The sequence below is a fragment of the Scophthalmus maximus genome, chromosome 4, assembly GCF_022379125.1.
Source record: "Scophthalmus maximus strain ysfricsl-2021 chromosome 4, ASM2237912v1, whole genome shotgun sequence".
In the NCBI taxonomy this organism is placed as follows: Eukaryota; Metazoa; Chordata; class Actinopteri; order Pleuronectiformes; family Scophthalmidae; genus Scophthalmus; species Scophthalmus maximus.
The window spans coordinates 20,299,422-20,315,699 of record NC_061518.1 but is presented as its reverse complement, the minus strand read 5'-3'; the positions used below and the strand labels follow the sequence as shown (position 1 = coordinate 20,315,699).

The 16,278-nt window shown below is 42.3% G+C and overlaps 2 protein-coding genes across 6 annotated transcripts in view; both read right to left on the bottom strand.

The window, feature by feature from the left end:
• Positions 1-4,372, bottom strand: part of chd9 (chromodomain helicase DNA binding protein 9) — a 69,089-nt gene extending 64,717 nt beyond the window's left edge. For both annotated transcript variants that reach the window (XM_035628821.2, XM_035628822.2), the window contains exon 1: positions 4,092-4,372. The gene's annotated coding sequence lies outside the window, so the exon portion shown is untranslated. The remainder of the gene's footprint in view (positions 1-4,091) is intronic.
• A 1,690-nt stretch (positions 4,373-6,062) lies between these two features.
• On the bottom strand, positions 6,063-11,386 carry LOC118302585 (akt interacting protein). Of its 4 annotated transcripts, none has more exons than XM_035628858.2 (10): positions 11,209-11,386; positions 10,375-10,499; positions 9,297-9,505; positions 9,043-9,107; positions 8,719-8,819; positions 8,394-8,482; positions 7,879-7,977; positions 7,341-7,448; positions 7,164-7,224; positions 6,063-6,952 (listed from the first exon to the last, which is right to left on the bottom strand). In XM_035628858.2, exons 2-10 carry the CDS (start codon positions 10,420-10,422, stop codon positions 6,845-6,847), a joined length of 888 nt encoding a protein of 295 aa, XP_035484751.1. In that variant the 5' UTR covers positions 10,423-10,499; positions 11,209-11,386; the 3' UTR covers positions 6,063-6,844. The 4 variants fall into 4 exon arrangements, with proteins under 4 accessions (XP_035484751.1, XP_035484752.1, XP_035484749.1 ...); XM_035628859.2 differs by having other exon boundaries at positions 10,375-10,496; XM_035628856.2 differs by having other exon boundaries at positions 9,297-9,508; positions 11,209-11,384.
• Positions 11,387-16,278: the final 4,892 nt, after the last annotated feature.

Below are 16,278 nucleotides of genomic sequence, written 5' to 3'. Positions count from 1 at the left end.
GTCGGGTCGCACCTCGAATCTGGACAAACATTGAAGGCGGCACGACATTGATTTGGAGCAGTGTAGCTACACTGATGTTTATTGTGCTGTGGTCAAGTAAAGATCGTCAACGCGCAGTTAGATGTTGCGCGCGGATGCACTTTAGTTCTCACATTTTGCCCCTATTGCTGCTATGAGGGACGTGTTTTCCTTGAGTTTGACTTGTAGATAGATAGATGAACTTTACTGATCCCAAACTGAGATATTCCGGTGTCACTGCAGGTATCTGTCGCACAACACACCTTACAGAATATGAGTGAAATGCAAAACTATACCACAATAATATAAATATAAAGAATGTACATAATCACAGTGCAAGTGTGTAATCAGTTAGCAGTAGTGTGCATAAGAAGATGACATGAAGGTGAAAATGTGCTGAATCTGTGTAAAACATAGGGTCCAGAGTGTCTCTGTCAGACAGAGGTGAGGTTTTGTACCGTCTAATGGCTTGTGTCAGGAAATATTTCCGAGAAGAACTGGTATTGATAAGCAGGATCAAAAAAAAAAATCACTACCCTATACTCTAATTATTAAAACTAAACACCAACCCTTACCCCAACCAAATCCTAAACCCCAAATGTAAGTCTTAATGATCTGAAAGTAGTGACACCAGAGGCAGCAGCAGTCACTTTATACGTAATGGGCAATGTCCTCATGCACAACAAGACAGTGACGGTAATTGCAATCGTTATTGAGTCTTTTATAGAAGGCAGCAGTGTTTCTCATGGACCGTCGGATTTATAATGAATACAATAAACTGGTTTGGTGACTAAACTTAGTAATGTGTTATTGTGTGCAGTGGGTGAACAGTGTGAAGACACACTACGCACACTGCTGTACAATGGGCAGAGTTTTTACCAAGCAGGCTACACTGAAAGCTTCAGTTTACATTGTGGACTATTGGCGTGTTGGACAAACCATGACATATTCCCCATTCTGAAGTGCCCGCATCATTCACAGAGTTGAAAAATCAGCTTGACACGCATTCAAGGTGATTTTCTTTCTGCATGTTCTGCAGACCATGACCGCCTTGAATCAAGTTTCCCTCAGCACATGCACAACACCAAACGCCAATACACAACACACGACACTCATTCCTCTTGGAAGGCTGAAAAAAGTTCTTCTGCCATGTTTCAATATGCAAAACAAACCCACATTGCGTGCTTCCCCTGAGTGCCCCTGCGTGTCTAAATGACTGTTGTTTACTTTAATACTGCTGGACAGTATTTACAGAGTTTCCCAAAGTAAGGTAGTCACAGTTTTAATAATGTTACCATGCTTTACTGAGAAACCTGTAAAACATTTCCATCCCTAATTGTTAGTTTATTTTAGTAAACTTTAAATTAGCGCCTCACTGATATAGATTTTGGGGGGGGGGGGGGCAATGCAGATACAAATAGTAGGTAGTAAAACATCTATTGATAGCAATACATATTATTTAAACAAATTGTAATGGTTCCTAAGATGTCGCGATCAAACCGCGAAAAAGAAATGTGATTGATTATTTTATTTTACAGTTAACTACATAATAAATATCTATAAAGAAAAAGAGAAAAATACAACCAGATATGAAGAACTTGTATAAAGAAAATATTTTTTTACGTAAAATGTAAACATGAATGCACATAATTTCTGCTACTCTGTAAAATAAATGTTTTATATCTGTGCATATTGCCACACGTAAGAGTTTCTACCGATATGTCTATGAAAGGCTCACATCCGCTGTTTGTTTTTTTATCGGCCAAATAATTAATCGGTCAGTAAATTCTCCCAAGTGGGACGTGCTTGGTCCATACCAACCAATACGCCAACAGTCATTATCTGCATCACTATTGGTTCCATTGTCTGTGTTTCCATTCATTCTTTATCTGTACTTGTTAATCTTGGTGGGGTCATGGGGGGCTGCAGCCTATCCCAGGGGTGAGGGGTAGGGTACACCCCCTGCACAGTTTGCCAGTCAATCACTCAAGTCTGACATAACAGACCAGAACAATTCATGATTCAAAGCTTGCGAGTGGGAAAGTGCAGTCGAAGCGTAATAATCGTGCTCTTTAGTCTCTCATACTCTGTCAATCCTGTGGGAGTGCAGGTGTCATATCACATTTAATAAGTTAAGGGCCACCTGTGTTTTGTACATGAGCTAAGGTGTTGAGAATATCTTCTTTATCATATTTATATATCTCTTGTTATTTTCTACTATGTACTGTCCATCACTCTCCCCACCACTGTGCTCTCAGTTTCAAATTAATTTCATTCATACTTCATTTTATCCCAGTTACTTGGGAAACGTGTGGCATCTCCGCTGAGTTATATTCAGTGGCAACACAATGATGATCTGTCTTACACTCAACAAGTAAAATAAGAGGCATGTGACATCATTGTCTTAGAAGAAACAGACAACACTGCTCAAATAACAGTGTGTGCAATGGCCACATCTATTTGTGCCACATATCGACAGTGATTTTGGTGCATGGTCCTTTCGTTTTAATGCACACAAACTCGTTTAAAATGATTTCCAACAAGCGCGCGGCGGCTATTTCCTTGTTGGTGACGTTCAAAGAGAGTCTGGGCTGCACCCTGGGTGAAAGTGAAGGAGACAGTCAACTCCAGCCTGGATTAATGACAGAACATGGGAGGTGACGTATGAAAACTAAAAACGTGTTTTAGATCAATAATGCATGAATACACCATCTTCGCTGCCGGTGCCCTGGATCCATACAGCCTTGCCAGCCAAGCAACTGCTATCTTATGAAGACCCCCATGTTGTCCAAAAGGGGACACACACACAGCAGTCCAGTTGTTTCCTATATGGACGTGACACATGCAGCTCGGGGACTGATATCAACGTGGAGCTGTGTACGCGCCTGTCCCCGAGGTCGCCATCGGAGCCTGAGCCTGGGCCTGACGGACACAGATCATCGAGCCAGCCGGTACTATCCGGTGGAGAGAAGACAGTAGAATTAACCCTGGAGATTCAAAAGTCAAAAGGTCAACCACGCTGGGATGGGGGGGGGGGGGGGGGGGGGGTGTGGCTGCACAAGACCGTTTTACTTGGAAACGACTTAGCAACATGTTCCCCGCTTTTGCATTTTCTTTTATGTTTTGTTTTTTTGAATAAGGCTTTTTCTTTCCAGTAGGCAACGCTGAAGTCGGCAGCATCTCTCTCATATCCACCCAGCGATGGTTTCAACTCCCAATGTGTTCCACTCCACTTGACGCGAAACTGCTCGCGGAGTGGGCGGGGGGGGGGGGGTGCACGTGGACCATTGGTTGTTAAATTTAAAATGTTGTCGAGATGAGTCACACTTGCGCTCCTGAACCAAACACCCCCACCCCCCACCCCTACACACACACACACACACACACACACACACACACACACTTTAGAAGCCACAGGATTCAAAAAGGTGTCGTGACGCGTGTCCCCGGTGAAGAGGAGGAGGAGGGGGAGGAGGCCGGAGACGGATGGAGAGGTCGACGGCGATGGTGTCCGCGATAAGACGACCAGCTTGTGTTTGTTTATCCCCGACTCGACTTTTTTCCCCTCAATTCATTCCGCGCGAAGCCGCCGAGGCGTCGGGCGCTGCCAACAGTTGCCGCGTCCGCACCGACGGCGACCCGACGGCCGACGGCGGGCGGACCGGTCGCTGTCAGTTCAGGACCACCACCATGGCCGAGGAGCACGGCGGGGAGGGGGCTGCTCCACAGCCGCGCGCGTCGTCGTCGTCGTCGTCTTCGTCGTCATCATCATCATCGACAACCCCCGCAAAACTGTTTACTACGCGAAGTGGCGTCAGCTGCTGAATACGCCGAATGAAATTGCCGAACTGCCGCGGACAAGTTTGTCAGGACGAGTGGGAGCGCGCTCGGAGCGCGCGGCAGGACGGTGTGTCACCGGACGGCGAGCCTCGCTCCGACCGACCGACACACTGTCACACTGTTTGACAGCTCCTCGCCTCTCGACTCGAACGGAACCACTTCTCCAGTCCCGACCGCGTGCGCCAATTCGTCCAGAAATAAACAACAGGGCGCGTTACTTTTCCTCGTCTTACCTGAAACGAAGCGGGCACCGCGGCGCCGGGCGTCAACGCGGGGACGGCGTTATCGGCGAAGTTGTGACTGTGTTGTTACTTGTGCTCCTGCTGGCGACCGCGGCGCAGCGGCTCCGTCCACCGCTGCTGCTGCTGCTGCTGCTGACGTGACTGTGATAACGCCGCATTTGCATATTAGTGACCTCCCCTGTGATTGGCCCGCCGACAGGGGAGCCACGATGTCGCCCACCGGCGTGAAAAATAACACCCGGCGCGCGCAGCGTTAGGACTTCGGGTGCGGTGCCGCCCCGCAAAAGCGGCGGAAAGGGTGGCTGGGGGAAGTCGTGAATTCGTTTGTAAAAAAAAAAAAAAGTGGCCGCGTTGACGGGGTGTATAAGATGGCCGCGTCGAGGGCGCAGCCAATCGGGCGACGTGTTACTCGTGCACATGGAGCGGAGTTCGGTCGTCGACGCGAACACCACGGGAGCGCGTGTGCCGCTCTCCTCCGTGGGTGCGCGGCGACCTCTGGTGGCCGGCTCAGCGACGTGCCGCTTCACATCAGCTCAAGTGTTTTCACAGACTTTATCAAATTCAACTTTTTTTCTTAACTGTAACGTGTTGATTTTTGCCATTGACCCACGGTGGGTCAGAAAAAGAGGTGTAGAGTCCATATTTGAAACCATGGATCATGTGGAATTTAGGTGATCATAACTACTGAACTTGTGACCATAATCCATCCATCCATCGTCTACCGCTTTATCCATTCAAGGATCGCAGGAGGGCTGGAGCCAATCCCAGCTGACATTAGGCGAGAGGCGGGGTACACCCTGGACAGGTCGCCAGCCTATCACAGGGCCACATACAGAGACCGACAACCATTTAGTCTCACATTCACACATATGGTCAATTTAGAGTCTCCTAACCCCATTCTGCATGTCTTTGGACTGTGCGAGGAAGTCGGAGAACCCGGAGAGAACCCAAGCATACACATGCAAACTCAACACAGTGAGGTGACAGTGCTAACCATTTCACCACCATGCAACCCCTTGTGACCATCAGTATTGTTATTAATCTTTTTAGTAGCTACATTTAATTATCACCTATACTGATCTTACATGGATTACTTGATAGGAATCGAAACATATTTGAGTCAACCGCCCAGGATTTTAAAAATATGACGCATCTGACTTGGGGACTCTTGATGGGGACACAGATGTTAAAACTTGACTCTAAATCCATTCCATTTCTGAGAGGTCTTTATATAATTTGTATATTGCCTCAACACAAGTGTTCCAAATCAACAAAAACAGTACTTATAACTTGACTTTTTATCATTTTATTGACTTCAGAGAAAAGCATTTAAATCTCGTCATCTATGCAGTGATGTCTTTCACAAGCTGGAGCAGAAATGGTTCCAAATAGAACATGTTTAAATAACCTATGTTTAAAGACACGGACAGCAGTGTGTTGAGGTTCTCTTATATCCTTGCCTTTCACAGCAGCTATAAATAAGTCCAACAGGTTTCAGAATACCATGTCTGCTATTCTAATAGTGTAATTTATAAGTGGGGTTCCCACACATATTAAAAAATCATTTTCCAACATCCTAAGTGGAACCATATTTAAAGTTGCTGGGATTATTATCGATAAATCCAGAGGCTGGTACAGGTGAAGACGTCACACATGAAGTGACTTTGGTCTGGCACAACAGAAAAGGGAGTTTCCTTGGTACTGGATTTAACTCCATTTTGTGCTGCTCTGAAACTAGTCTATAACATATATAACATATATAACAAAACCTTATCAAAATATATACGTGATTCCTTTAGACCTATGTAGGAATCCTGCATTGCCTTTATTTAATTTTGAAGTACAAATCTGCCAGGGTGCTTAATTGATATTCGCAAAGAGAGTAATCCAAAATATTTACCACTAACTTCCGAGCCTTGATGCAGACATGTCTCTTAGAATCAAACCTTAGCACAGCATCCATTATTTACACATCAAACCTTTAATAACCAAAAGCCAAAAGGACGTAAAACATTCAAAATTATTTCAATCAGACAAAATAAAATACAAACTTACTCATTTAGCCTCTCATTTAAAAACCATACTTGCCTGCTCTGCTTCATATATATAGATATATATATATATATATTACAAACTATGTAAGACAAGAGAAGACAGACGGTAGAATTTAAAGAAATCATCGTCCAATAAGAAAAAAAATATATAAAACATATCTTGTCAACCTAATTGAATAATGAAAGAGGTGATAATTAGGATGTTTCACTCACGCAGCTCTCACTGAAAACATTCCAAGTCTGACAAATAAACAGTCCTGAGCCAGTTTCAACGAGTGGTGCAGATCATGTAGTCCACATTACTTACCGTATGAAGGCAAATTGCTTTGCTCATACTTTTCAGCTCCTTTTTGGGACAGTATGTATATCACCCAGCCCAACATGTGCATGGATCCGAAAAATCTAAATGAGAAAGCTCTTTGATTGCATCACAGCCTAAACGATGTTGCCGACACATCCATTTGTCATCGTCGATTTACATATGATACACACTTGGTTTTACTTATTCTAAAGCTGTTTGAGGAGATGCCTACAAAGCTTTTAAAGCTGAGCGATAACACGGAGATTCAATATAAAGTTCTCCCAACTGTTTCAAGGATCCAGTTCACAAAAACAGCGGAGGCAAGCTGGTGGCACGGCATCGAATGCTTTCTGCTTCCCCCTAGTGGCCACTGCTGCGACAGTGCCGTTTCAGCTCTGGGGAGGACCGTCGTCTTTGCTGAAGGGCTGCGTCGATCCTGGCTTCACCCAAGACAGCCCCGACACCGGCGTTCCCTTGTGGTGATCCTCAGGCCGTCTCTAGGGCAACAAGGCAAATTAGCAGTTACATAATGTCCCAGTTTGGGATCAATACCATACATCCATCCATCCATCACAGGAACAGCTCAACCAAACAAGGTGCTCATGCCACATTTTAATTTGAGAACTGCAGTGGACAATACTCTCCTGCTCATATACAATCTGAGATGGTAAACTTCAGTATATATTTAAAAAAAAGAATAAAAATTACTTTGTACGTGAACATCCTTTCTTTTGCTTCCTCGTGAACAGCTGGATTCCATGGAGAAAAACTGTAACCAATAGATGAGTGAGTGTCAGAAACTTTTAACCCCTTGATCATCAACATTTGTTATGCTTCAAAATTTCAGTGTGTTTTTTTTCTGTACTGGTGAGGGATTTTACCCACCTTATTGCGTAGGGATCATCTATCTTGGGCTGGTCAAAAAGATGACTGTTGCATAGTTTCACACTGTCCACCACTTTGCTTTTAAACAACTGCACATCCTTTTCATATCTGTAAGGAAAAAATAATTCATGTTCTGGTGATAAATCAATGACCAAATGAATCTCTTTTAAAAATGTCCACTGACATAATCAGTAAAGCTTTCAAAGCAGACATTTTGACTCATAGCAAGAAAAGCACAGGTTTAATAATATTAATAATGTCTGAATTTGTATAACTAGGGCCATTTCTAGGATGTTATGATTGGAGGTGCTGACTCTTGACACTTAAAATGGAGGTTGAGATAATATGTGGTATTAGTTAAACCTGTGCAGTTACTGCTACAAATCAAAATGTCTGCTGCAGAGAGACACATTTCATGCAAATACTATTTCAAACTCATTCTTTGGCAATATTACAGATCACTTGAGACTACTTTTGCATAAATGCTTCATCTCTTGCATTGGGATGAAAACAGCTTAAAGGATGATAAGACACTTACAGCACAGCAGCTTCCGGGTTGAGTGGTTCTGTGGTGTTGATCTTGTAGAAAATGGTACGTGCATACATCAGGACTTGCCAGATGTGGTTATGATTCCGTCTAAAAAAAAAACACACACAACAAAGAGGTTGGCAATATCAATAAACCTTTTTGGGAGTGTGTGACCAACCGCTACTAAAATCAAACACATCACCATCACAAACTTGTACTTGAGATAAGAATCATATTCAAAGACACTCAATCTGATTTAGACTCCATACTGAATACGTTTTCTCGCCATTGCTTTGAAAACAGTCTCTCATCAAATTCTCTTTAGTCCAAAAATTAACATTGCAATGAATGTCCATCAGAGTAAACAGTCCAAGGGGAAGCATAACCAAGCAGGACTTGCTCAGGGTACACAGAATTAATAATTTAGTTTTCACTAAAGTTTAGATTTTTGCAGCAGCAGCAAAGCAAATTTGAAAAAAATTACAAAGTGAGAGTTACTTGCTCAAGCATAAAAGCAAATCTACCTCCATTTGGTGAAAGCTCTTCTGACATCAAGCTCTCCAGACACAGGGTCAACAAGAGGATGGAAGACTGGGATGTCAAATACTAATTTCTGAAATTAAAGAGTAATTTAAGAGTTTAAAATACTACAGAACACATTTCCCCGCATGACAGCTCTGGATATTTTAAGATATGCATTATTTTCCAAGACATTTGCAGACCTGGAAAACAAAGATTTTTTTAATTTTGCTAATGAGATACTGCATAATTATGTGCTCACAAAATCTTTTTTCCTAGACTTAACATACTAACAGTCCAAAAACCATTTGTCAAAATTACACTACTCACAGGACAATCTCCATCTGGATAGTTATCAGGAATATACACAGTGAATTTGAAGACTCCATCCTGGTACAAGCCATGTCTGATGAATATGACCCCAAACCACACTAAACAGAGGGACACATAATATTCTGAAACATGACCAGTGACAGCACAGTTTGCAGGCAAAATTATATTCCCTGCTGAATATAGTGTATTGGTCTCAGTTTTACAGTACATTTTGACATAGTTTACAAACATTTCATATTACATTCTAGAATGAGTGAGCATTGGATTGTTGTAAATATGAAACATTATTGAGTACAGGAGCTTCAAAGCGTGGGTCCTTACTTAGTGCCGACTTGTAGGATGGTTGAACATAAATTCCAGGGAGTTTCTGCTTAATCACAAGTGTGCTGCAGGTCACATAACAAAACGTTAGATGAAGAGGAGAGAAAATGCATGTATGCAACATACATTATTCTTAGATAAAATAAAATAAAAGGGATATCGTGAGACCAATCTGATACAAACTATGCCTATTAGTTGTATAGCAAAGTGCTACCAACTGAATTTTTACTCCTCATATAGGACCAAGTACTTACAACTCAGCCAGGAGAGAGTACTCCAGGTAAAAGGGTCCATAGGAGGCATGTGTGCCGTTGGCTGACTGGGCTGGAGTGCCTAATGATGCAGGCTTGGTAATGGGGGTGGCATTCTTTGGAATGGGAGGAAGCTGCTTCTTGCCCAAGGACAGCCGGGCTGGGCTGGCCCTCTGCTCGCCATGCCCGCTTTGTTCCTCGTTGTCGGGTCTCTGCTGTTTAGTGGGGTAAATAAAACAGGAATGTCAACACATCATCCGAGAAAATGTGTCGCTATGTGAAAAAGAAGACAGGAGGAAGGTCTTAATGGGCATGAAGCTACTGTTTATGAGCCATTATGCACACATGAGAGTAGACAACTGCCCGGGGTAGCGATTATGTGCCGTGACCAACCTCTCAGGTTGCACTGCCCATCTGGTTTGCAGCCATCCTGCCATCAGGATACACCGTCTAGACAAGAGCACGCTCTCCTAAGCACAGCTAAAATTGTATCTCACTGATGCTGCAGTGACGGATAAGAGCAGTTGTAGTGTCACTGTATACATTGAGCACACAGCAGCACAATGTCAGAAATGCATCAGGAAGCCACATCAAACACTTCTGGTGACGACTGCAAGTATGCCAGAAATGCTTAACGTACGTAGTGCGTTAATACAACAGACCAAGCCTGCACATTCCTTGAGGACAGACTTGACTACAGAATGTTTTTGACATGTTCCTCTGACTAGGCAGGGAAAAAGTAGGCTCCCACCCATACTCACGGTACAGTGTTAGCCTCCTTCCCACCTCAATAGGGTTGCAACAGTCTGCTAAAATGTACCCTCTTTGTTGACACCAAGTTAATATATTACTAACTCACTGTACTAAACCACAGACACAAGTAATGCTTACAGGTATTCTGATCAAAGTTTGCGGTTGTCTTAACAAGACACCTAAGAAAATGAACACAAAGTTGTGAGTGATGAGCACAAACACATCTACTTTCATTCTGACAGCGTGATCCAATTCCTTTAGCGACTCGTACAACTCTTGCGGCACCAACTTTCAACTGCACCGTTGTTTTGCCTGTGTCCAACTTTACCTTACGACTCGTATTGGCAGACATGCTCCAGAAGGGGTTTAAGTTCATTACTCATCCAGAGGTTCAGATTGGTCTTCCTCTCCTCATGCAGGTCCCACCACAGGGGCTGTCCAGGCCATCCGCTGCTGGGATGAGAAGCACACACATGAAACAAATGACAACAATACACACACACAAGCGACGCCCCAACGCAAAGCACTTGATGTTGATCTAATGTTGTCTAGTTTAATCGTCGTTCATCGTCGTAGCGTGACGGTTAATCGTGAAGCTCTGGCCGAGTACAAAGAGGGGACAGTAAACAACCCGCTGGCTGCGGAATGAACTAGCATGAGGGATTGTTTGGGATAGCTTAGCTTCATGCTAACGTTAAAGTATGCTAACGTTAGCTGTCGTGTTGTTGTTGCTGCTGTCGACGACATTCAGAGAGTCTGTCGTGTAGCTGATGTAATGTCTGTCGTGGGACCAGTGTTTCAAGTTCATTCCAGTAAAGTTCACCCCGTAGTGTCGTGGCATTCCTGGCAGGTGACCGACCTGTCGTGTCATTCGCCACAGCCTGACGTGACACTGCTAAGCTAGCAAACGCCCCTGGCTTGCGCTGGGCAGTCACAACCGGCGTGCTTTTAACTGGCAGCTGGACATGTGGTGTAATCGTCTCTCGACGAACTCGATGGGTTGTTGTCAATGCTAACACGCGGACGCCGTCTCACCTGTTTCGTTGACCGACTAAGCCATAAATAGCATTAGCTAAAGTAGCAACCGTTGCTGTTGCTAACAACCTAGCTGTCCCTTTAAAGTTAGCCTTTACACGTAAGCGAGCTCAGTGGCGCGACTCACCGTGTATCCCAGAGTCCTCTAAACGCCTCTTCGCCGGGGCTGTTGACGAGTGTCCCGGTATGATTCTCAGACAAACTGCTCTCGACTGCTCGCCATTCCTCTGGGTGTCATCCCCGGCTAACAGGCTAACGTTGGCTAGCCAAATGATTTGACAGCCACAGAAACCGGAGTTCAATCTAACGTAATGAGAGGGGCGTTTCAGTGAATCAGCGAGGATTCTCATTGGTCTGTGGCATAATCCTCTTCCGCAGTTTATTTGCTGGCCGACCCGTCACGTCACAGGGAAAAGGTACTTTACTATGGGTATATTCATACTGTACATTCTTCCTTTCTGTTGCACATTTTCCACCTCTTTAGCTTTTCTATATCGTGTGGTTTTGGCTTACTCTTACTTTATTTATTGTGTACGTTACTTATCTTATTTTTTTATCTTTTATTTTTTATTGTTTGTACTATTGCACCGTGGGTCCGAGATAAACGGTTTTTCAATTCCTCTGTATGTCTGGAACAACACTGCAGGAATTGACAGTGAAGTTGACTTGACTTGATATGCCAGAGAAGTAAAGCTGAAGGAACTGTGGCTTGCTTCCTGTCAAAGATAAGTACAGTGACCCCGTTTCTGTTTTGACAAAATTATATTGTTATTCACAGATGCATGTCTTACAGTTTGTTTTTGTTTTTACCAGTAATTGTACAATTCCATTAAGTCACTTATGGTAGGGTATGATGTGTGGATGGTATCAGCATGTAAAATACAAGGGCCTTGGAACTGTCTAATTTAGCATGTGAGAAGTTTGCCTTAATGGCTTTTTGTCTGCTTTTCTGATGGTTAACATTGTGAAAGGACTTATTTTAACTCAAAACATGTATTTTCCTAAATCTAACCAAGTGGTTTTGTCACCTTCATTTAACCAAACCTAACAGCAACTGATGCCAGGTGAGCCCCATAAGCCAACTTCTCCGATCAGCAATAATTTAAATGCTGTGTGGTTATTTTTACTGTATTATACTGTATATTATATCAGCTGTGGAGAACGTTTTAATGGTTATCATTGTGTGGCCAGCCTGTCATGTTAACATGTTAATGTTTAATAAATTGACATAAAATTAAGTTGTTGCCTATTTCAAAGTCTGTGTATTAGGTAGTTTTTTTCCCCATTGCAAATTAAATGTTAAATTAACCATATGTATTAACAAATTTATTCAAAAGTCTTATTTGATCTAGTTAATATTTTTTCTTTAAATCAGATTTTTCAAATTAAAAGTTGAACAAACTTTGGGCACTATCTTACATCTGGCACAAACACATGGTTTTCCTGAACTACTGTTGTGAAGTCGAGTTTGGCATTTTGGCCACCGCCATCTTGGATTTTTTGAAACCTGAAGTAACCACATTTGGAGGAGCCGTGATTGGGCCACCTACACACCTACACATGCAACCTGCAGCCATTGGACGGTAATAGCTGTCCCAATGCATATGCACTTAAACTCCTTTTTTACTTTAAAAGGACCATAGTTTACAAAATGAACATCATGCTGTATTGGAGAAGACTTGACACTAGAAATTGAGTCCACAGACTCCTCAGGAAAATGTTTACTTACGTTATAAACCATGACAAGTAGAGTAGATTTTTCATATACTTCTATTGAAACTGACTTTTTATACAGGTTTCAGGCACATCTGCATTGGCTACATTTTCTTAACCCGGTGTCTTCTGATGCATTTGGCAAGATAGTAATATGCGCATACATAGCCAGGTGCACAATGCACATACACTCTGCTAGTAACACACACTGTTGGTATTGCAGAGTACAAATGCACTATTATAAAAAAACAATCCACAAAGTTGCAAGCCACCTGACTTTTAAACAGAACAGAAGATGGCACTCTGGTTTATTAACAGACTCTTTAAACAAATGCTGACTTTGTTGTATTTTCAAACAGTGTATGAAAACATATGCCTTGAATCACATTTTTTTAATCAATTGAGAATACTTTTGAGTAGAAGTTAGTATTGATGTCATTATTTAGTATTAAAATAATAATGATAATAATATTATAGCAGTTTTCTTACAGATCGCATGTTCTTCCAAAGGTAGAAAAAAACCCTTTCTTATAGTTAGGAGTGCAGTCACACGATCTGGTTTTCTGTTTTATCATCTATTACATTATCTGTTCATTTTTCACAAAAGTTTACAAAGAGTCCCCCTAAAAGTATCCCGAGGCACTTTGATAAACATAAACGAATACACACTTCCGTATCGCCTTCTTATTAATATGCCGGTGTACTGCACAACAACAGTCCCTTGAGGGTGAGGCGTATCCAAGCCATCTGTGTCATGCATTTCTTTAGTTTTGACCACGCTTCATTGGCAATTCGTTCCGTTGATTGATTGATTTCCTAACAATTACACCTAATTATTTTTCAGGGTGAGGAAAAAAAAACTAATTTAATGCATGGGTGATTGCATTAATTTGGAGAAATGACTTTGTCCAAGTTTCAGAGTAAATACAAATTATTGAATCCATTATTGTTATCTGATTGTATGTAGGTGGTCCCAAGTACACTTCACTGACAAAGGTAATTTGTGTCCTGCCTCTTTGTTGGGGCGGCCGACAATGCAAGGTCACCATCATTCCTTTGACACATACAAATCAAAGACCATCTGAAAACAAATAAGTTTATGCCTGCCTTACCTTCATCGACATTGAGATAAACTGTCTGACACAAACAAGGGTACAAATATCCACACCATTGCTTTTGTGATGAGTTTTTTGTCTTTGCCTCTGATTCTTTATTTAATCAGCTATTGTGACCTTGTTTGGTCAAACAAATATATTAATGGATGTAATTAAAATGGGGAGATTGGATTAACTAACTGAATATGTGACCGGTTGAAGCTGGATTTTCTTTTGTATTTAAAATTTCTTAAAAGAGTATCAAATTTTGTAAATTATATCAACCGAGTCAAAAGATACATTTCGATTAATGATGAAATGGGATCGTGTGTTTTTTTTTTTGTCTGTTGTTCTTTTCTGAAAGATTTATATCTTTTGGTTTCAGCAGCAATTTTACAGCTATATACGTTCGGCTAGTGCCAGAATTCAAATTTAAGATGAAATATGTTCCTTCTGTCAGTCCATTCCTACAGAGACGTTTAGGCGCACAGATTCAGATCTACAATTTGGTTTAAATGACAGTTAAAAATTACAATTGGAAATCCCTGGTGAAACCTGTCTTGACAGCGCAGTCATAAAAAAAGTGAAAACAGATGACTCCATGTCCAGATAATCTGTAATAACAATGTTAGTTTGAATAAAGAAAGCCACATCTAGATTCAAATGTAATATTCATTTAAAAAAATATGAACAACTGGGGAGTAAAGGTTAAAAAAACATCTGGCAAATCCTTCATATAGCAATAGTCTCTCCTTATCCCCGAGGCTATGGCCGGGCCAAAACCTCAAAGCGGCAATTATTGGCTGTAATGACTGCAGTTCAAATAAGCCTGGAGATTTTATTAAACCAAATGAGGGAATCATCTGTGTATTATCACCTTGTGATTGACAGTGACAAGTGTTGGGCAGGCTCGGAAGTGAGCATGATGAAGAAGCTCTCGGCAAAGCTCTCGATAATGTTGCCCCTGATAAAGTTGCCTGGAAAACCTCAGCCAGCAAACGGAGAAGGGAAAACTCCACGCATATTAATTCCAATTGTCAGATCCCTCCAGTGGGGGAGTCGGGAGGGTAATCTGTCAAGCAGCCCCGGCTGCCCCTCTATTCACTGACTGGCATTTTACACAACTAATGAAAAAGAAATCCATTGTGCTGATCATATGCATAGATTTCACTCTATAATAATGATGACATAGAAATATTCATAATAAAAGTAAAGGTCACTCGCTGCTGCAGCTAAGCTTCCTAAGCTGCAACCTTTTGGATGCTCAGATGTCAGGTTCCAGCGATAAAATAGGGAAAAAGGGAGAGGCATGGAGTTTTAACCCTGCAGAGGCCAAGAGGTGAAACACTGCAGCCAAGCTACAGCGGTGTTCTGTTGCTCCTTGGTCATTTGTTCATCTTTCCCCTACAGCAACCAGCACCGATGTCTGTTCAAAAGTCGATCCCTGCAGATCGGTCTCCTCCAGCCTCCGTCGGGACGGGTTAAAGGTCAGTCACCTAGCCATGATTTACATAGTCTACTCTCTCTGACGTACGAGTATAAAAAAGCTGGTGTATACATTCTTCGGGGATTTGTCTGGTGTAGTTAATAAAATACAGGGAAATATGAGCGGCTGCCTTTCCTACTCTTCAGCACTCCCATCCTACCTTTCTCTGTATGTAGGTCACCTGGGCTTTTTCAGGCACACGAACAGCGGAGCACAAGGGCGGAGAGAGGCATGTCTCACCTCTGAAGGACATTCGCGGCATTATTATTGCTCACCGCCACGTCCACGCTGAGCCCCGTCTTCATATGCATGGTACGTTGGCATTTATTAGTGCCATGCACTAAGTACAGGCCATGTTATTGAATTTGAATATCAGCTCCTAGCCACATTCGCAGGCCCTGGAAATATATTATATTAAGATGAAGCAATCTCATTTAATAACACCCAAACTAATAAAAGGAAAGCAGATTGAAAATTACATTTATGAATATTGCTTGGCTGCAGGATTGATCCCAAAAAAGCTCATATGCAGATATTCCTCCAGCTGTAAGCTCAGGTGTTGGGAGAAATTTGGAGCTGTCCTCCCACGAGTGTCGTGCTATGAAGACGGCAGGTATGATTCAGTCCCTTTTGCGTTTGTGTTCAGAAGTGTAAACCCATGCTGGTGGCTACGTCAGTCTAAGTGGACATGTACTTTGATAAAATAACAGCTCTGATGTGATTATTATTCTCCATGTTAATCAAATCACACGCATAATGGGCCAAATGCAGGCTGGAGCTGTGATAATTGATAGTGCAACTACATCTGGTTGTACTGTGAGTTCAGCCTTTGTTTAGCACGAAGCATAATGCTGTTTATTTTTTTAAATTATCATTTGTTTCTCCTGTTCAACTCAAGGTATAC